The sequence below is a fragment of the Macrobrachium rosenbergii genome, chromosome 14, assembly GCF_040412425.1.
Source record: "Macrobrachium rosenbergii isolate ZJJX-2024 chromosome 14, ASM4041242v1, whole genome shotgun sequence".
NCBI lineage: Eukaryota > Metazoa > Arthropoda > Malacostraca > Decapoda > Palaemonidae > Macrobrachium > Macrobrachium rosenbergii.
In genome coordinates this window covers 18,102,802-18,125,302 of record NC_089754.1, presented here as the reverse complement: position 1 = coordinate 18,125,302, position 22,501 = coordinate 18,102,802, and the positions used below count along the sequence as shown (strand labels likewise).

At 36.1% G+C, this 22,501-nt stretch overlaps 1 protein-coding gene across 1 annotated transcript in view; it reads right to left on the bottom strand.

Moving 5' to 3' along the window:
- Dscam4 (Down syndrome cell adhesion molecule 4) overlaps nt 1-22,501 on the bottom strand; it is a 215,175-nt gene that overhangs the window by 63,623 nt on the left and 129,051 nt on the right. The window contains exons 6-9 of the mRNA XM_067115984.1: nt 20,452-20,543; nt 18,638-18,784; nt 10,058-10,178; nt 2,205-2,383 (exon numbers count right to left, since the gene is read on the bottom strand). Of these exons, the coding sequence (XP_066972085.1) occupies nt 2,205-2,383; nt 10,058-10,178; nt 18,638-18,784; nt 20,452-20,543 (539 nt within the window). The remainder of the gene's footprint in view (nt 1-2,204; nt 2,384-10,057; nt 10,179-18,637; nt 18,785-20,451; nt 20,544-22,501) is intronic.

Sequence of the window (22,501 nt, the reverse complement as noted above, 5' to 3'; positions counted from 1 at the left end):
TCATATACATGAATATCGATCATCATATTAAGTGCCATTATGACACTATAGTATCCATATTACCATAATTTCTCAAGGAGTATTATCTACAAACTATATGTCTCATAAGGGAGCTATCAGTGTATAATGTTAAATAATGTTGTAATGGTTTTTGTCGAAAATAAACTGTAGAATCTAAATGGAAATAGATTTCAGTAGGGAATATAAAAAGAAGAGAAATCTCAATGAGAGTGAAAGCTCTTTTCACACTAATATTAAAAAAGAAAAAGCACTCAGTTCCAGCACTGGTAGAAAAAGTGCCGGGAAAAGCTTAAAGGATTTTATAAGACTTCTCTATTTCCAGTAATGATAAAATAAAACAAAAATACAGTATAAGAGCTAGAGCACTGTTCTGAATTGGATGGTTTAATTATTCTTGAAACAATATTTCATGTTCAATATTTTCAAGCTTTCAGACCATTCACATGTGAAAGACAGTATTGAAGCTTAAGAATTCATCCTCAAATACGTACTAGGAAAAAAAAGTTAAGTATACCTTAGTTTAACCAGACCACTGAGCTGATTAACAGCTCTCCTAGGGCTGGCCCGAAGGATTAGTTATTTTACGTGGCTAAGAACCAATTGCTTACCTAGTAACGGGACCTACAGCTTATTGTGGAATCCGAACCACATTACAGCGAGAAATGAATTTCTATCATCAGAAATAAATTCCTCTTATTCTTAATTGGCCGGTCGGAGATTCGAACTCGCGGCCAGCAGAGTGCTAGCTGAGAACGGAACCCACTCGTCCAACGAGGACCTTAATACGTACTAGAGAGTATTGAGCATTACGATACGTACAATTTACATAAAAAATAAATATCAGAACGCGCCGGTTTAAGCGATATGCTAATGTAATGAAAATGCGAAGAGAGAGAGAGAGAGAGAGAGAGAGAGAGAGAGAGAGAGAGAGAGAGAGAGAGAGAGAGAGAGAGTTTGCTTTCGCATTCTCTGATTTATTCCCAAGTCGACAAACATGTGAGCGTTTCATCGTCATGCAAGCACGAAGGCAACGCGGCCTTAGTGTTTATACAACTGTAACCGCGGAAAACCATTACTGCATCTTACGCCTTGACTATAATGGCAGCCAAAAGGCGGTTACATAAGTAAGCTCTAGTGTTTCCCGGGAAGTGTAGATAACTTAGGGTTATTCCACCTATCATTGCTTTCAGAACTAGGCGGTGTTATCCTCTTTGTTTTAAAATAATTTTTTTCTGAGGGTGGTGTAAGTGCAGTAAATATTATTTTTATTTTTTATTTAGTCATACTTCTTTCAGAGAAAATACTCAACGATTTTTTTGCCATCTAAAATCATTAAAATTTGGTAGTATCATAGATATATTTTTTTCATTTACCCATTTTTTTTTCAAAATGTTTCGTTGAAAGTTTTTTTACCTTTTAAATATATTCTCTCTAAAATGAAACACAAAGACTTAGTAAAGACTGATATTCATAAAATTGGCATTTTGCATTTATTTTCAATTATTGCGTAGAAAATGTGTAATTCTGTTATGTATAGCATGATTTCCCGTGGCGTTGCACAAACAAATATTAATAAAGCATTTCAGCATCATTATCACTGATGCACGTAACGACAATTGTGGTGTAATTTCTATAACGATGGCATTAAGAATAATCGTGAAGACTGCACCTTCATACAAATTTCCATGATTCTCAGTTCTAGGAGAAATTATATCACTATTTTCAGCGGAAGAGCAATGATTAAATGCATTACAATTCAATTATTCAGGAAAGACCCGACGAGGAATGCACGTCTACGGCCTATGATTCCTATCTTCAGACACTAAATCTGGTCTTCTCCTGAAGGAAACTACAAAGATATTCTGCAGGCAAGCTCAAAGGCAACATCCATGATCAACCTCAGTTAAGAGATGATTTTGAAAGTAAGATTTTGACATGAGAAATGTATGGGATTCATAAAATATTACAGCCTTTGCAGTCGTGTAAAGATGTTATCAAATTACTGCGATACTTGGGCAGTGCGCACCTCTCCTACATCTTCTTAAGATATATTACTATATATTAAAGGTATTTAAGATTCTTTTTAATAATAAGCAATGAAGTGAGTTTGAAAAATAATGTTCTAACCTTACAACGTAACCTCTGCCTATCTTACTTCAAGGCTTCTTCAATAAAATACTTACCAGTCACCCTAAGAGTCACCTCGACTGTCTCGCCCCCTACGCTGTTGTTGACGAAGCACATGTACTGGCCCTGGTCGCCCACGCCCACTCCTGATATGATCAACAGTCCGCCCACCTGGCTATGGCGAGACGACCCACCGACGACTCCGGACATGGCTCCTTCGCCCACCCTCACCCACCTGTAACGGAAAATAACAAATGTTGAAATAAAATCCATGCCCTCGCCAAATTTCTGCAATAAGAGCAAACATATAGATAAATATATTTCGATAACAAATCGGTTTTACAGTCATAGATATTGTAATTGTCAATTAAGAGAGAAATGGGCTTTTTATGAACCATAAAAAGAGAACATCTGTCATTTAATTGCCAGCCACAATGACTAACTATCGCATGTAAAAGTGATTCAGTACTGAAACCCATAGTGACATGCGAGTGATCTACGTTCGCGGCTACTCCAGGCCCATAAAAAGCACATTCTTCATTTAATTAACGTTGTAACACATATAAATCTTGTTTAGGGCGACAGAAAGGTTAAAGTACCCCTGAACAAATAATAAAACAATGAAAGGAAAATGTTAGGTCATATGAATTCTAGAATAAATTCAAGATGTCAGCACTGAGGAGAAAAAATCTCATGATTAATGAACTGTAAACATTATAAGAAAACCATTATGGTAGCTAGTAGTCACAGTGACGCCGGGAAAGATTGGGACACACGTCCCAAAGGTTGTAGACATTTTATTAAAGAAGGAAACTTCGAAAAATGTGATAATGATTGAACTATTATTAAAGTCATTATTCTCACATACGCTTTGCTTCTACATAATTTCAAATGGAAATACCATCAGTATATCATATCTTTACCAACGCCGCTAATGTCGCCTTGTTCATATATCGATTCTGTGATACTGGATTTGTTGCCATCTGTTGCTCCTTCACAGTAAAAACTGAAATATGTTAAAAGAGGCAAAACATATACTTCTTATAGGAACATCTGAAACCTTAGGTAAAACTGTAATATAATTCTCGGACTCCAACAATAACATGAATTTTATTCGATAATACTAGCAGAGTTCATCTCCGAATGACTGTATCTTTTCTCTCTCATTGCGCTTCAAAATGTCTAACAAAGTGAGATGACATTCTCCACAAGAACATCATCTTCCCACTGTCATTTGCTATTCCTTGTCTTCTTCCTACGCGACTGCCGTCACAGCAGCAGACCAAGGGAGAATCTTCGATGAAGCCAGGGCCGATCGCAGGAGAGTACGGAAAGTCTATACATCGAACTAGTTGTTTGGCAAGTGAGATGACGAAACAAGACACAAAGGGCGATATTGACCAACGCGTGTTGAATGAACTCCTGGGAGTTCTATTCCAGGAAAGAGAGGAGAAAAAAAAGGAAGAGAAAATTAAAGGCATCCTGCAACTAGGTAAAAGGAGAGAGAGAGAGAGAGAGAGAGAGAGAGAGAGAGAGAAGAGAGAGAGAGAAAATGGAAAAAAGATCTAATGCCGACTAGAACCTCCCTATGATAGAATGTGGGTGTTCATTTCAGCCATTTGAAATACAGTAAATGGGAATCGATAACAGACGGTTCTCTGTAAAGCACCTACCAATAGGAAATTATTTCCGAGGTATTTTTCCCCTTTCAGGATGAACTGAGGAGACCTTTTGCCCAGAGGTCAATGAAATGGGTAATTCGCTGTTCTTAACTTGGAGATTCTAAATTCCGAAGGCGTTGCAAATTGTTTTTGAAATCCATCAGTGTTGAAAATGCTTTCAGAAAGTATTTCGTTATACCAAACTATGCTCAGATTATCAGGGTTTCATTCTGGGTAAAAGTATGTCTTATATCTGACGTTTGAAAAGTTGTGGATTTATTTCACAGCCTGTTAGGGCACGAAGCATGAAAACTACAAAAATTATCACGCGGACTAGAGGACACGTTTTTAAAGGAAACTAATGTTTTTGGAATGAAATGGAATATAGAGTTTAGGCCAACGGCCAAGATCTGGGACCTATGAGGTCATTCAGAGCTGGAAGGGAAATTGTTTGAAAGGTGTAACAGGATGAAAACCTCGCAGTTGCACTATGAAACAAATATTAGGAGAGGGTGGACAGTAAGAAGGAAGAAACAGAATGTGAATGGAGGTACAGTAAAAGGAATGAAAGAAGTTACAGCTAGGGGCCGAAGGGACGCTGCAAAGAACCTTTAGTAATGCCTACAATGCACCCCACGAGGTGAACTGACGCCACCCCCTCATCCCCCCACGGGGACTAATGTTTTTGGTGTAGAGACCAATCTCGGGAAGATGAAACATTCTTGTTAGAAATACGGGAGAGTTTGAGAATATATTTTATGCTCATACAAACACTATGATTTGATTAAAAATTTAGCCGACATCCTTGCCCCTCCAGGCGACTCCATATTACTTGGTTACAAATTTGCCTTTGCTTTACACATGCCACTGTAACTCCAAGCAGTTAAGAAGTGGTAAGCTTGCCAAATGGAAAGCTGTTATTTCACAAAAAAAAAATGTTATAACCATACTATGCATTAATATACCCGTTATGCCTTTTACAGAATAAAAATTGAGCATTCTGAAATTGCTCTATAATTAATGTGCTGTAAAGCAGACGCTGTCCTTAAGTTCCCTGTAGAGTATAGGGAGGCCATATTAATTAGTTACTTCTTTCATAGAGTTATTCAGTTTAGTGCGGAAATGTACCTTACAGTGATTAAACTATAAATCACATTTTCTTTGCGCTTCCGCAAAAAAGGATTTCTTCGTGCGTATAAGCGAACTATCAAAGGCATTTACGCGCCTCCGCACGCTCATCACGCAATTGGTTGACAAATATTAGTGCCACCAAGGATTTTAAGGCCCGTATACAACTTTTGATATCATGTGTTTTCCTCTATGAATGATTAAAAATCAAAATATCATACAAGCTTATACTAGAACGCCATCATTTCAGAGGAAATAACTCAACTAATATTATAACAAATAATGTTATTGAAATATATGCTCTTAATTCTGTCTATCTGCTTCCCGGCTTTGTTCAGCAGCAGGTAAAGTCGACAACTCCCTGGTTCGTTCAGAGAGTGCACCGTGACCTTTCGTTTCGAGACACTGCGTTCACTTGACTTTCCTCCATCACTCACGTTCTGCCATTTAAATGGACCAAAAAGTCACCGAAATCGGTTTTAGAAGCTCCTAGAACCTCACATATCTAGGGCATAGCTTTGAAACAATGATTTCAATAGAAATGATGACGATGAAGATATGGAAAAAAAATTCGTCTTAACAAAGTCACTTAGTATCTGAAAAAAAATTAGAACTCGATATTTACTGAAACATATACATATTGCCTTCAGGTACCTATGAATAAGAAATACACACACACACACATATGTATATATTTATATATATATATATATATATATATATATATATATATATATATATATATATATATATATATATATATATATATATATAATATATATATATATAAAATGAGCAACTGGAAAAGAAATATTTTATGTAAATCACCACTAATCTGAAACTAAACTAGTAATAAAAACAGTAAAAACAGACAATCAGGCACGCTTATATATACGCACAAGTACGCAGGAATACGCAAATATATACCTTTAAAAGGTCACCTGCCTGAAAATAGCATTCGAGGAAGGTGGTAACGCATGTTAAGGTCATATCTTTCCTTCTCCGAACAGCCAAAGCTTTGTGAACTCCTTGAGACGAAACTACGATAACAAGTTTGTTGTTTTGTTTTAATTCTTTTATGCCTGGTCATGTTTGCAGCTAAGGTCTGGATGAACATTGGTGATTACTTTTATTTCTAATTTATCTTTCGATATATGTAAGATGTGCATAGCAGGGATGATTTAGACCAAATTAAATTGCTGCATTGACATCTAAACTAACCGGCATTCAGGCAATTTGGAATTTTGTGAAGCTATATTCAGTTTTATTTATTTTCAGGTCAAAGTTTCGAAAAAACTCAACACGAGGCAATAAGAATGCAAGAACTACTATTAGACAAGCCAATAACTTTAATTTCTTTATTGTGGCATTAAAAGATTCTTAGTATCAACAAGGCAATAAGAAATTCATGGAAGATTCCTCTCCAGAAATTTACATTTCGTATTCTGTCACTTATAGGAATCATTTTCTTCGTCGTGAAGAAATTCATTTAAAAAAAATAAACTAAGTTCTTTTTCCATGTCCTTAATCTCTCTTGACCTTCGCGAGATACGTTTTTATTAATGTTTAATAACGAGGCAATACTCCTGCTTACATTATTCTCGCTACAGACTTTGAAGGTCTCAGCTACTTCGCTTGACTTACGGATGGACGGTCTGGATTAAAAGAACCCTCCAATATATGCTGAAAGTACAAGCAATGTGACTGGCGGTAAGATTAAGCATTTGATACGTGAACAAACTGCAGCCTCCATAACCATTTCTAAAGGTCCCTAAAGAGATGTAAGTTCACTCAGCAGAAAAGCTGCTACAAAGTAACTCAGTGGACAACTCTTCTTTCAGGTCGATCTCCTGAGGGGGTTCTCAGCTGTAAATCGCACAACGTGGTATTCTCTAACACGAGAGAACTAGAGTATCTACAGGTAATTTCCTTTGAAGACTTTGTGAACATCCAGTGTTATAACCCATTGAGAGGGATATTGTCCCTTCTGGCGTTTAATGCTATTATTCATGAAAAGAGACTTGATAAAGGGGTCATCTGCGAAAACGACAAAGGTGTTGTAGCTGGAAACAGCTATGGAACATCTGTCCAGAATTCTCTGGAAGAAAGAGTGATTTACAAGCGGATGAAATAAATCCATCAAACATGCCATTTTTTTGCATACTAAAACGTTCAAATGTGGTCCATCGACCAGAAGTCATAATACCTTACGATATTATGTTAAAGCAGAAAATACATTCGCCATTCCTAGGTTCAAATATGAAACCTGTTCGAAGTAGCTAATAGTCAGGCAACTAACAAGTTAAGCCACACTACTGATATAGCACTAATATGGCAGTAAACTTTTTAAAGAACCTTATACTTCACACCTGAGGAAGAGAGAAGGCCCAAATCTCAGGATCTGTCACGTTTTAATCATTTTCAGTTGGCATTTCATTCCCTTCAACTCCAGCAAAATCCGTTTTTCTTCAAGAACTGTCAATCCCTTTGTCCAAATTGTATTCAAATTCCCCTAAAAATTCTGATGCATGAATAAAGTATTCTTCCTGCTAAATAGACCACAATTTCGGACATTGTCTGTTAATTAATATACGTATTTTTCCCTTTTAACAAAACACACGAGGTAAAAGGAGAGGCAATTGTTTAGTAAATTCAGACACCCACGCTCCTGTTTACAGAGGATCAGCCCCTTTCATTCCCCCCCGCCCCAACCCCCAACATTTTCTTCTACATCAACATGTCAATTGATTTCCATGAATAAGCATACCACCTACATTTTCAAAACACACCCATGCAACTTGCATAAATATCTGCGTACTCGTGTGTGTATGCATGCATCTATTCATGTGCATATTTTTGAACACTTAAGCGTCTTTTAACTAAATCTATTTGGAACACAATTGTGTTTTTTTTCATAGAACTGAAAGCTCGTCGTCATTGATTCAGTTACGCAATGTCTCTTTTCATTAACGAGAGAATTTAAGAGACGATAAAACAAATAAAGCAAGCAACCGGGGATGAATGTCACAGCATCAAACACGGCGTACGCTTTAACAAAAGCCAAAATAAAAAAAAAGAAAAACCAAAGGTTGATACATCTATTTACTATTCAGCGGTATCGTTCCATGTGCTAAAGAATACTCAATTCATATGGAGAATTTAATTCCAGGGGTCTTCGCACATGCAGCGAACTTATCCGGAGATACCCCTCCCCCCACCAAGGTACCAAAGCAAATATTCCCCCACTCCTCTCCCCCCGCACCTGATCTCGCCTGTTAAACCTCAGGTAATGCCTATTGTCCATGCATCATACGAATAGCATCAGTTGTATTGTTCTTGTTATTTTCTTCTTTTTATGCTGAATGATATCGCACAAAATCGACACAGGATGGGCCCTCATAAATTGAGAGAAAGGTCACACCTAAATACAGCAAGTCATTAAACTTTTCCGCTTAACTTTCACTGCTGCTGATTTTATCATTCGTCCTTTGCCATCCTCTCTCTCTCTCTCTCTCTCTCTCTCTCTCTCTCTCTCTCTCTCTCTCTTATCTTCTTTCTCTCTCTAACTTTCACTGTTGCTGATTTTATCATTCATCCTTTGCCATTTTTTCTCTTTCTCTCTCTCTTTTCCGCTTAACTTTCACTGTTGCTGATTTTATCATTCGTCCCTTGCTATTCTCTCTCTCTCTCTCTCTCTCTCTCTCTCTCTCTCTCTCTCTCTCTCTCTCTCTTTTCCGCTTGACTTTTACTGTTGCCGATTTTATCATTCGTCCCTTGCTATTCTCTCTCTCTCTCTCTCTCTCTCTCTTCCGCTTGACTTTCACTGTTGCTGATTTTATCATTCGTCCTTTGCTGTTCTCTCTCTCTCTCTCTCTCTCTCTCTCTCTCTCTCTCTCTCTCTCTCTCTCTCTCTCTCTCCACATGTGAATGATACCTTTGAATAGTTAAAGAATTCATTATAAGCATAATTTTAGCTTACTGTGTGACATTTGCTCGAATAATGTCAATGAGCCGTGAGGCAGTAAGAAACGAAAAAACAAAACAAGTGATAAAACAAAAGAAACAAAAGTTAAGTAACAGGTCACAGGAAGGAGCTCCCTAAAAATATAAATTAGAGTTTAAACATTTGCAAGGTGAATATATTTTGATAAAACAAACAATTTATGCAGTTCTTTAATGGAATGTGAGTGCTAAAATGTTATCTCAAATCATTATTTCTAAACGCTTTCGTCTCTGGAGTATTTGTATCGCTTTTCTTGGAGTTACGAGTCTTTTAGGTTAGTTTTCCTTCAATTTTCGTATAAATACTGTGGTGACATTAAGTCCCTAGCCCCATCCACTCTCCACAAATAAAAATTAATGATGGTATTCAACAAAAATGTAACTAGCAGTTTATCTTTTACAGACATTTACGCTTTGTTTGTTGTTTAATCCAGAATAGTTTTTTCTTTGAAAATGCTACATTACAAAGTTTTATGTTTCACGAAAACAAACATCTGTTTTGAAAGTCTAAACACGTCTCGTAATAACCAGTAGTAACGTATATTCATTTAAATGCTTGTTGCAAATGAGATGAGTGTAAACTTTACACATGAGCCACTACTGTTTTAAAAAAGGTTAAGAACAGAATTTTTCATTGTTAACAAAATATCCTTGTACTTTCCAAGGAAATTAACAGATTAAACATTTATCCCTAAATATTCTTACACCTACTTTATTTTACTGTAAAAACTTATAGTCTCATACTCCGTATATTCAAAGTTTGCGTGTTATACCTTTAATTTCAGTTATGAGACGTCCCTAAGTCCAAACATGTCTCACACAGAATTTAGCTATTCCATAATTGTCGACAGTACAGATATTTCATAATGATATTTCATAATATGCAACAGCCCTTACCCTGGCAGACCTTTCCTCTATCAAAGTATAAATAGACACCCTTTGAGTTTCCATATATTTTACCACAAAAAAATAAAACACGATTACAATATATCAATCGGTACTGGTTGTTTCTTTTCCAGGAAGCAGTATTTCTGCGGAATCCGGTCACTGATCACCTGGTCAATATAGTCTGAGGATTGATATAGAAAAAAAAAGTAATAGTCCCTGGAAGACCTTACCTGTACGTAGGCGTCGGATGGCCCTGCGCAGCGCACGGTAGGACTGCCCATTCACCAGCACGCACAGTCACAGTTGATCGCTTATCCACGCTTAGTCTAGGCTTTTCGTTTCCATGAGGCTCTGCGGAGGAAAAGTTAAGTATACCTTAGTTTAACCAGACCACTGAGCTGATTAACAGCTCTCCTAGGGCTGGCCCGAAGGATTAGATTTATTTTACGTGGCTAAGAACCAACTGGTTACCTAGCAACGGGACCTGCAACTTATTGTGGAATCCGAACCACATAATGACGAGAAATGAATTTCTACCAACAGAAATACATTCCTCTAATTCTTCATTAGCCGGTCGAAGGGTCGAACGCTGGGCCAACAGCGTGCTAGCCGAGAGCTATACCCACCCCTCCAATGAAGAATCTGCAGAGGAAAATCATGACAAATCAGTTAAGGCAAATGGAAACTATGGAAGAGTGCTCTTTTGGTGACAGAAATTCGTGGGAAGGGTATTTCCATGTCTGTGTCTATTCCTGGTCCTAATATGGAAAAGAAAGAAAAGGGAAGAAAGGATAGAATATGATAAAATATAAAAGTAATAAGGAAACTGTCAACGGAAGAAAAGTTGACTTCAGAGATTCATTATTTCTCTGATGGGTCTTATTAAGCACAAAATACCACACCTTCCAAATGGTTCAAAAAAGCAATTACCAAACCTTCTCTGAAAATTGCATTATACCTAGGGGCGTTGGCCCTTTCAAAAGGCTATGCTTACCTCTAATAGCATTAATTATGACATTAACAAAAGAAATAAGTGAATCAATGGCTAGCGTAATTCCTCCTCGCCATTTCGTTTTTGCACCGAGGCAATGAGCGGTAATAACCGAGTCTGCAATAACCTGGAATCATGCAGTCTTTATGAACGCATTTTCTCTCTCTCTCTCTCTCCAATTTCTCTTCGGTTTTTGCCTCTGCAATTGCACAATTCCATTTCGCGCAATCATGTAATAATCTTAGCGACGTGAGAGGCTCCGCTGGTAAATTCATGGCAGTGTCAGCAATACTCTTGTATTTTCTGTCAATTACTCTGATGATCTGATGTTTGGATTTCAGGCAATACAAATTGCCTACGCTTCTAATAGGTAAGGAAAGGTACTTAAGCCTCTGTCTGGGCAATGTAGGCTGTGTAATCTGTTATATGGTCGCTGCATGTTGCTAAACTCTTTAGGGGCTTCTGGTCTCCCAATCTACTAATACGGCAATCTCTGTTGGTTTACTACGGCAGTGTCTATTGTTTAAGCTTTTACATGGGCAATTATGTTGTCCAATTTTCCACATGGGTAATGCAGCATGCCAAAGCTTCCACATAGACATAGTCGTTTTCTGAAGCCACTTTAAAGGCAATATAGACTGAATGATCATTAGTAGGCTGCCAATGCTTCTACATGGCAATGCAGAGTACCTAATTTCATACAGAGACAGAAAAAAATATGAAAAAGCCGAAGGAGTTCTATCTCTATTCGACCATTTTACGGTCTCTGTCTCTGACCGGACAACGGAAGCTAATTTGAGTAAAAAATTGCGTTCATACGCAATATTTTACTCAAATAATATAATATAATATAATATAATATAATATAATATAATATAATATAATATAATATAATATAATATAATATAATATAATATAATATGCACAACTTATCGAAACTAAAAAAGGTTGTTCAGGCTCATCTGTTATGATCAGAAAAAGAAAGGAGAGATTCAAAAAAGATCAGAAATGAGAAACCAGCAAAATTATTGTCATTTTTCTCGTTCATAAGCAAATTTTCACAACGGAAACGCTACAATGAGCGAATCAATCTTGCATGCAATTCTGACATGGTAATATGGGAGCCACTTCTCCAGAATTGCTCAGGTATCAGCGGAAATTGAAACATATTCGAAATCGAGTCGGAGTGTTCCGGAATTGGCAACTCTTCTCTTTCAAAGGCTGTTGGCAGACTCGGAAATCATATATATATGTATATATATATATATATATATATATATATATATATATATATATATATATATATATATATATATATATATATATATATATATATATATTATATACATACACACATATTCATATCCATGCGTCTGCATGTTCGTTAGAATATTGCTATACTACAAGTCTCAAGCACAAATTTAAGACAAAGGTGGAATTATCACGAGGTGAGGATTATAATGTTATACTTTTGAACCTGTGTTGGGTTTCCTATGGCCCCCCCGGAGCAGAAATTCAATAATAATAATAATAATAATAATAATAATAATAATAATAATAATAATAATAATAATAATAATAATAATAATGAGTTTAAAACTGCAACGTGGTTTTTGTTGATTCAAGAATTAGGAAATTATCAGCTTTCTTACACAGCAAAATAATTAAAGGTATGGAATAATTCCTTACTAATAATAAGATTTGATATTTTTACTTCGAATCGATTCCGAATGTTATCCACGGTTTCACTAACATTTTATGACTTCTAATAGATTCACTTTCTCTTTCTCTATCTAAGGAGACGTTATCAGTGATTTGATGACTATACTGAGTGTTACAGAATATATATATATATATATTAAATCAATGATCAATGTTCTGTTGAATCAACTTGAGTGTTAGACAATGTGTTAGATCTATGTATCAATATTTGCAGAATCATGTTTAGTGTTAAATGATATATTAAATCAGCCTGACAGTACTTCGTGGAATCATGGTGAGTGCTATAAAACTCCTAAATTATATGTGTCAGTTTTCACAAAATCAAGTAGGGTGTCGTGCTCGAAACCAGTTCCAAAATATTTTGCTACACTCAGTTTCCAAGCACGTGCGTTCCATGGCGATACAGGGGTAAAAAGTGTTTGTTACTATAAATAAATCTTTGATACTGATCATTTAACAATATATTCGTATTTAAAAGTTTTGTTATTGTTTTGACAAAAATAACGCTTTTGTTTTTCATTTGACGCAAACATTTGTACCAAACTATTACGCCATGAAGAAAACATGTCAAGGGGTGGTTAAATGTATCAAAAGACGAGTACAGAATGCCGTGGCATTTGGAATTAACAAAACAGCCGACCGGGGAATGTCTTCTTAAATGAGGCAGCGTGCTGCAGGCAGATGAATAAATGCAATACTCCCAGGAATTTGTATTATGTAAACCATCTTTGGGGTGCGGTTTTAAACTACTACTACTACTACTACTACTACTACTACTACTACTACTACTACTACTACTACTACTAATAATAATAATAATAATAATAATAATAATAATAACCGATTAAGTGACTAAATTTGTGAAAAAACACCAAGTCTACAGCAGCATTAACTATTAATATGTTCGCGAGAGAGAGAGAGAGAGAGAGAGAGAGAGAGAGAGAGAGAGAGAGAGAGAGAGAGAGAGAGAGAGAGAGAGAGAGAGAGAGAATATTCGACACATTGTATTAAAATGAAAGAAAAAGGTATCGGAGGTTCTTGAAGAAAATTGGACACTTCAATACTCATCATTGAAAAACTATCTAAAAAAAAAAAAAAAAAAAACTGTTCAAGTAACCCTACGTGATGAGGGACTAAATCCAGATGTGGTTATCAAGTTTCCGAAGAGGTTTCGATACCTGTGGATAAAGACAAAACACTGGCACTCAAACTCATACACACATACGCACATACACACACACATACTACACATATATATATATATATATATATATATATATATATATATATATATAAACATATATATATATATATATATATATATATATATATATATATATATATATATATATATATATATATATATATATATATATATACACAGTATATGAAGGTTCGTGCATATCACAATAAAATCTAGTGAGAAAAAATATGTACACGAATGAAAAACAACAGGAAATATTTTAAAAAATACAGATGGATGAAAACTAATAGAAGAAAAACTTTCAGCAGGCTCTAGAAATATACAAAAATTGAGAGGAAAAGAAAATGAGGAAACGGCGAACACAAGGAACTAAAAAAAGCTGCAGATAAAAATACTTAGAAGCAGGAAAGAGACTGGCGTTCACTTCGCTGTCCTCTGTCCTTCCCAAACTATCTGAATGGAGCGTTCTAAGAATAAGAAATATGAAAACAGGAAAAAGACGTGGGATCTATGAAATTCCAAAACTAAAGACGATTTTAATCCTGAAAATTTTTAATGGATAATGTTCTAAAACAGGAAATTATCAAAACACCGTGATACTTATGTGAGTGTTCATTTAATATTATGATATTACTTAAATATCCCTTAATCGGATACACTTATGAGCATTTTTGTTATATAAAAATATATATTCATAACAAGGAAAGCAATTAGCAATGTCTGGTCACATTTTAATGAGAAATCTGAAGCGAAACACAGATTCAACCCCAGATAAAAAGACGTAAAACATCGAAATAAAGCCTTTCTCAAAACACAGTCCCCGAAAAGGGAGCAGGAAACGCAAATCAGGAAGCGGCAACAACATCCGCGATTTTCAAAAACCGAGAAAAAGTTAGGCGGTGCAGAGCTGACGACGGAAGCGGCGAATTCCAGGACAGCTTGGAAATGCCTGACTACTTTCCGAGGAGAACCGAGACAGGGAGCCAAAAGGGGACGGGGAAAGCGAAACCGACCGGTATTATCTGACGATCAGAGATAGCGCCGCCGACGAGTTCGACCCAACAACAAGAAAGAGAGAGAGAGAGAGAGAGAGAGAGAGAGAGAGAGAGAGAGAGAGAGAGAGAGAGAGAGAGTCGGCGGTGTGGATCGGAGGAAAAAGATGAGTAAAGATGAGTAATCGAGTACGAGGAGATCCACGAGTTCGACCCAACAACAAAGAAAGAGAGAGAGAGAGAGAGAGAGAGAGAGAGAGAGAGAGAGAGAGTCGGCGGTGGTGTGGATCGGAGGAAGAAGATGAGTAAAGATGAGTAAGCGAGTACTAGGAGATCCACTCAAGGCGTTGCTTCTTGAATGAAATGATATGAATAAACTCAACCCAACAAGAAAGAAACAGAGAAAGAGACTGAGACTGAGAGAGAGAGAGAGAGAGAGAGAGAGAGAGAGAGAGAGAGAGAGAGTGTGGATCGGAGGAAAAGATGAGTAAAGATGAGTAATCGAGTACGAGGAGATCCACTCTAGGCGTTGCTTCTTGAATGGAATGATATGAATAGACCTGAATAGATGTGCCCGGGAGGGGAATGCCCGCTGAGAGCTCTGATAAGAGAGAGCAGAGATACCTTGCTGGAAGAATGGGAACCAGGGAGGGGGGAGGGGGGGTCTCTCTCTCTCTCTCAATGGAAAGGGAAAATAAACTGATAAATGAAGAGAGAGAGAGAGAGAGAGAGAGAGAGAGAGAGAGAGAGAGAGAGAGAGAGAGAGAGAGAGAGAGTTATAAACAATCTCATTTATACAACTAGAAATTGTAAGATTTACCGCATATACAAGTAGATTGTAAAGGATACTCAGTCTTTAGACAGCAAACTTATATTCAGGAATTTTATGAATTTTCGAATTGAATCTAAAGTAAATCAATCAATAATTAAAGTTAATGAAGCACTTAGGTGTTTTATTGTTACATTACGCCCAAAATGAAGAAATTTCAAAACATTGTTGTCAAGATAATCTGTCCAACTTACATTCGACTTTATGTCCCACAAACTACAACGTTGAAACATTTATTCCATGAGAGCGCTATTTTATGTAATAGGCTGTCAAGTACGATACAGATAGACAGAATACAGACGGAAGAGCGATTTGGTCGAAAAGACAGACAATGGATAATACATTATTCAAACCGATAACTAATTTTTGCAGTGTTCTTAAACATTATCAAACACGATACGAAAACAGTAGTAGGCAATTAGACAGTAACAGCTTTACTCAAACAATAAATTATCAAAACGACTTCATGTCCTGTGCAGTTCCATAAGAAAAAGTCAGTTCTATGGGTAAAAGTCCTCTCATTTGCACAGACCAATATCCCATAAATGGGAGTTTTACAACAAAGGAAGACCATTCACCCCCGCGCTGAGAGAATTACTGTGGCGTAAATGAGTTTAGGTATGTTGTCAAAGAGGTATTTTGGGAGGAAGGGTATGGGAAGAAGAGAGAGAGAGAGAGAGAGAGAAACACGTTGGGCGGTTTCATATAATCAACAGATCAGGAAGACTTGGGAATAACTTCCCTCACATTTAGGTGCTGTAGTTCCCGGAAAAAAATGCTAACGTTGTATATCCTTGAGGATGTGTTAGTTCGCTTCCTGTAACGTGAACATTTATAAACGCGTGTATGTATGTATGTATGTATGTATGTATGTATGTATGTATGTATGTATGTATGTATGTATGTATGTATATATATCTATATACATACATATAATACATATATATAATATATATATACATATTTACATTTATAAATACATGCGTGTGTGCATGCAGATAGTAATTATATGTAGCTATCATAACATTTTAATTACTCAAACCGTAGTAAAATGGTATGATATCCACAATATTACATGTGGCACTGACGTAACAAATCTTTAGTGTCAGCTGACTGAGAAGGAGAAATTAATGATGAAATTAACTGATAAAAGAGGATGGTTTTAGATGAAGAAAAAAAAATATAATTTGCAGTATATGAGTAGCAACAGACAGCTGTCCTCTTGAAATAAGAGGTACATTAAGATGAAACTTGCGTTTCAGTGCTTATGAAAAATTGCATGTGGGTACTCGTTACCTCCTCTTGCAATACAGATTCCAATTTTCTCTGAACTTTAGTTGAGTTAAAGACGTTAAAAATCAAACTCTTATCATGATCCTACAGTCGTGGAAATTCATGTTAATAACACGAGTAATGACTATGGCCTTATATTTTTCTAAAATTTGGAAAATTTTAATTTGGATCACTCAGAAAAATGAAAGGTACTTTACTTTCGCGAGATAACCGACATTAATCAAATAAATTTTAAGTAACCCATTTTGGTACCATATTCGACATGTAATTTCAAACATCCTCTACGAATCTTAAAGGCAATTTACTTCAAAGCTTTCAGAAAATTCTGGAAAACTAACTATTATCAAAAAGCTAATCGTTTTAGACATTATTCTCTGATAGCCTTACTTCTCTAATTGCAGAGACTTCACATTAATCCTCCGAAGAATCCACTTTTAGTATGCTGCAAAAATGGCCAGAAAAATACGAGTAATGTACTTATTACCGGAACACCTACTGTCGTAGCACTTTGCGGAATATGCAGGGTGTCCATAAAGTTTGGGTACATGGTAAAAAACACATACTTCTTAAAACAAAACAATTTTATTCAATTTTAATGTTGATAAATAATATTTTCAACATGATTTCCTCCATTTTCAATGCATAATTTGATGCGCTTTGCAAAATTCAGGTGAACTCGATGGAATACTGTAGGTCTACATTGCCGTCGATTTCAGTGCACTGACTGACAATACGTTCTCTAATATGGTTTAAATCTGTAATCTTCATCGAGTACACTTTCGCTTTTAGCATACCCCAGAAAAAGAAGTCAAAGGGAGAAACGAAAAATAATATAAATAAATGAAATAGATAGTAAAATCCCCTGTGTAACCAGACTTTATGGACACCCTGTACAACAAGTGAGTCTATCCTTTTCCTCTAAGAATCTTTGCTCAATGCCTCAGAAGACCAGTGTGAACCAAAGGCCCTCTCAATCTTCGCCCAAGAGGATAACAAACTCTCCTGACACTTGCAACTTGAAGAGGGCTAGTCACGCCCTGACGTCATTTTTTGCAGGTCACTGCGTGCAAATTTCTTTGCTTGCTGAGGTAAATTTAGAGAACAGTAACATGCCAGATGACCACGTGGGCCTCAGCTCCTTTTAAAAGAACTCATACCACAATCATCGTGGAAATACATAACAAAATTATGATTCCTACTGCCATTATATTTCGTTGTGGCAACTTCACTTCTAAGTTTGTATCTTGGCAGAGAGAGAGAGAGAGAGAGAGAGAGAGAGAGAGAGAGAGAGAGAGAGAGAGAGAGAGAGAGAGGTTAGCCGTTGTAATCAAATAACATAAATTCGTGCCTAGCTCACATGGTCCCATTGCTGCTGTATATGCAACAAGTCAAACCTAACTGGGTACTTCCTGCATTTCTGGGAGAAAAGGGAATGTGCGCTGAATTTAATAAAATTAGATATATATATAATGTTTTGCAATGAGTAAATGTTGTTCTAGAGAGAGAGAGAGAGAGAGAGAGAGAGAGAGAGAGAGAGAGAGAGAGAGAGAGAGAGAGAGAGAGAGAGGCTTACAAATGTAGACGCAAGGGACAAAATATACACAAAAGCTGAGTGAAATATGATAAAATATATGAATCACTGTAAGTAAACGCACATTCGTTTTCTATAAAAGTAAACAAACATTGAACTAGAGATTAGCCTTACAACCCATAATTGCAGTCCATAAAGAAAAACAAGCAACGAACTTCAGTCCGGTATTTAATCGCTCAAGAACTTACCGGTAATGATAACTCTCCCAGCAGACGAATCCCGAATCTCCCCCGTCAGAGTGTGGTTCGTCCGACAACGGTAGCTAGGGTAACCATCGCTCGGATCCGCTCGGTAAATGTGCAGTGAACCATCGTGCAGGATCATGTACTTTCCACCTGTCAGAATCAGATGTGGGGAAGAAAATTGTAATTTCTTGTACTACTTTCTCTCTACAAGATTACCCTCGAAATTAAGGAAGAAAAAAGAAATTGACTATTTCGTAATAAATCAGGACAAATAATTTTGTTTTAAATTGAGTCAACAATTTATTAAACCTGACAGATAATTTATATGGAACTGAGATGATAAAAATTATAAAGTCTTACGCTATTAAACAGAAGGGGAGTTACTTAATTCTCTTTCAGTAAAAAAAACTTATTCAAAACCAGTAAGAGAAAACATTCAACAGAAAATTTACCATTACTTTTTCTTTAAAAGATATCAACATCAAACAGAAATTAAAGCTATGCTAATTTTTTACGTTAATAAACAAAAATTTAGCCCCCAGTTTTACCACAGAGGATCAGTTGGTCATAACTATTGATATAGACTTTTTACTCCTTAGATTTCCACACACAAACACATATACACACACACAAACGTTTATATATGTGCGTATTTATGCATGCGTGAATACTGTGTGAAACTCACAATGAAGAATTTGCTATCACTTCCTAGTCTGTTATAGACCACTTCACTTCCAAGAAGGGCCGACATGATTAGCTAAAGAAACATCTCACGATTGATTCATTCAGGAAATATCTCACTCATGACTCATCTGGCGATGTGATGACAAAGAAGAGAAAGATGCCGTATGAGGAACTTGGGTGAAGGGAATCATCTCAGTGCAACCAAGAGAGATCGTGCAACGTTCAGAGCAGACTGACATCGCTTTCTTGAACGAATTTATTCGGTAAATGACACTAATTTAAGCATCCGTATAAAGAATCTCTGGGTAACCAGATGTGGAGTGTTTCCTCATTCTTTTATTTCTCTATTTTAATATGGTATATAGCCTGAGGAAGTAATTAATAATAATTATCATTTTTACCATTGTTATTATCTATTCAATGAATGGAGAAGATATAGCATCTGTGCATTCCATGTTTCTTGTTTGGTCCTTAACCTTAAATTGTTTCCTTAAATCAATTCTTATAATGTCTTATCTTTACCATTTTGGTAAAACTCAATATTTTCCATAATTATGGATAAACAGTAAAATTAATTAGCAATTCTAGTAACAAGCTATGCCCATGATTTTTCCTATTTTACAGTTAATTTTTCAGCAATGGATTCCACACAATATTAATGCAAATCAAAATGGCATATTATGTGTACATCATGTCGCAATAGTTGTTGCTTTGATATTTGTATTTCATAGCAATAGAACAGTTTAATGTCGTATTAGCATTAAGAATAATCACGCCTGCGAACCTTGGTACATTTGCTCAAATTTAAGTTATTTATTTACTTTACTACTCTAAGTAACATTACATTGCATTTTCATATATTATAAATTTCGGTTAGTATTAAGAAAATAATGGTTTGCCTCAAATTCGATAGACTATCTCAACCATTGCTCCTGAATGTCTGCTTACAAAAATACCTCTTTTGCTCTCAAAATAACCAGTCAACCATTACAGAATAATGAAGGGAGTGAAATGTACACACTAATAAGAAAGATTTAATCACCGATAGAGGATACACCATTCAGTTGAGGCCTCAAAGTCTATCAAACATACCGATAAAAAAACACCGAAGAAAAATGGAAAATATTACTCACCACTTTCCAGTCCAGGTTGTATCACATAAGCGTCGTCTTGTACCCATGCCACGACCTTCACGTACTCTCGTACGTATGGCGGTATCCGACAACTGCAAAGAAAAAACCGACTACGATTAGCTTCTCTCGGGCTTAATTCCTCTCCGAAAAGGAAGTTTCACGATAGAGATGTATCCTAGAGCTAGTTCGGAGAGATTCGCTCTGAGGTGGTATCTTGGCTCCCAACATTTGAAGAAGAACAAGGTTTTACTGGTTCTGAAGGTGTAAATTATAATTCAGTAGAGGAGTATAAGACAGACAAAATAAACTGCTTTTAAAATTTAACGAATACTTTATTCTTTAATAGCCTGAGATTAGCTTCTGACGAAAGACACCACGTAGATAGTAACTATTTGGTTTCAATAGTTTTGATATTAACTATTAACGAAATCTTAACAGGCAGAATTTGATTACTCAAGAAATGGATACGTTAGTCCATAGTGTTAGCAAACTGACTGCTGTACTTTTGAATCTAATTTTGAATGTTTTGCCCGCTAGCATCAATACGTTAAGCTGTGAGGTGTTTTAATAATGTTTGGTTTTAACAGGCCTGTGGTATTGGAAAATTCCCCAAATTCAAAATCCACTTCCACTTATTACACAGAAAGTATTTAACAAAGTTACAGTTTACATTACCTCAAGTTGCACTCCCGACTCATGTCATATGTACTGATGATATTCCGTAATAAGTTATACCATCGGATCAAGCCAAACCTGTTTTTAGAACAGCTACAAAGCACCCACAATAATAATCATAAAAATACTCACAGTCTAAGGAGAAGAGTTAATTATCAGTGTTGGATTATTCAACTTTGCTTAAAAATGAATCTAGAGAAAGAAAAGTAAAAGATATTTTCTGCTTAATTCCTTTACAACTGCAACATTATTAGGTTTTTAAGCACTCTGCAACTTAAAATGTCAGTCATAGAGAATTCAGTAGCCAAAATGCTTTCCTTCCTCATTCAAGTCACCGGACGACAGAAGAACATAACAACGATACTTCTCTTTATTGCTAAATCTCCAAGGTACTTCAGATAAGTGTTTAATCTCCCTTGAGTTACCATTTATCGATTTCATCAGGTCACTCAGAAATCAATTTTTATAAATCACCATCTGCTGGATTTTCATAAAACACTGTCGACAATATTTGAGCTAACGACAGAAAATGAATCTTTAAATTACATGTGCCTCGTACAAGGCAGTCCCATAAAGCCTTTCTATCATTCCAGCAGATGATGATGATGATGATGATGACATGATGATGATGATAACACTGATGGTGAAGACGTAGAGAAAGGGCGCCTTGATATCTAAAAAGGCTCCTCATTCATCTCGCCTATTTCTCCATCGGCGATAGTTCTGTCAACAATTGAGAGATGGAACATCAATCAGCAACGCGAGACTGACTGGTGGAAATGAGCTGAATAATAGAGGGTTTAGCTCCACGGGATGACGTTTCACTTTTGAGATTTAATAAAGGATTGATCGTTCTTCCGCCTGATCGGAGGCACAAACTGAAGTGGTATTAAGCTAAACAGATAGATATTAATGTGTCGGCCTCTTGAAACGTATCAGGGAAGGTAGAACCGATACTGAATGTGAGGGTGAACGTTCGCTTGTTTTGCTACTGATGGATACAGAAGGCATTTTGTAAAACAAATACATAAATGCTCTTACAACACAATATTTTGTAGATTTAAATTTTAAACGGCAGAGAAAGAATACTGTTAAGGATACATCTACATATAATATATGTGTGCGTGCGCATATAATTAGTAACATTAGCTAGAAGAGCACTTTTGAATAGAAGACTATCAACCTTATCAATAGTCATCAAACTTATTTTTTAATGAGTTAGGCGATAACAGATTTTTTTTCATCGATGATTTTCTTTCGAAAAATATCTTGTAGAAAGTAACAAAACTACAGAAAAAATGTAGCTAGTTGTGTAAGAATATCGGTCTTTGACGCATAACTTTCATACTCTGAGGGTAAAAAGCAAGTACTTTTT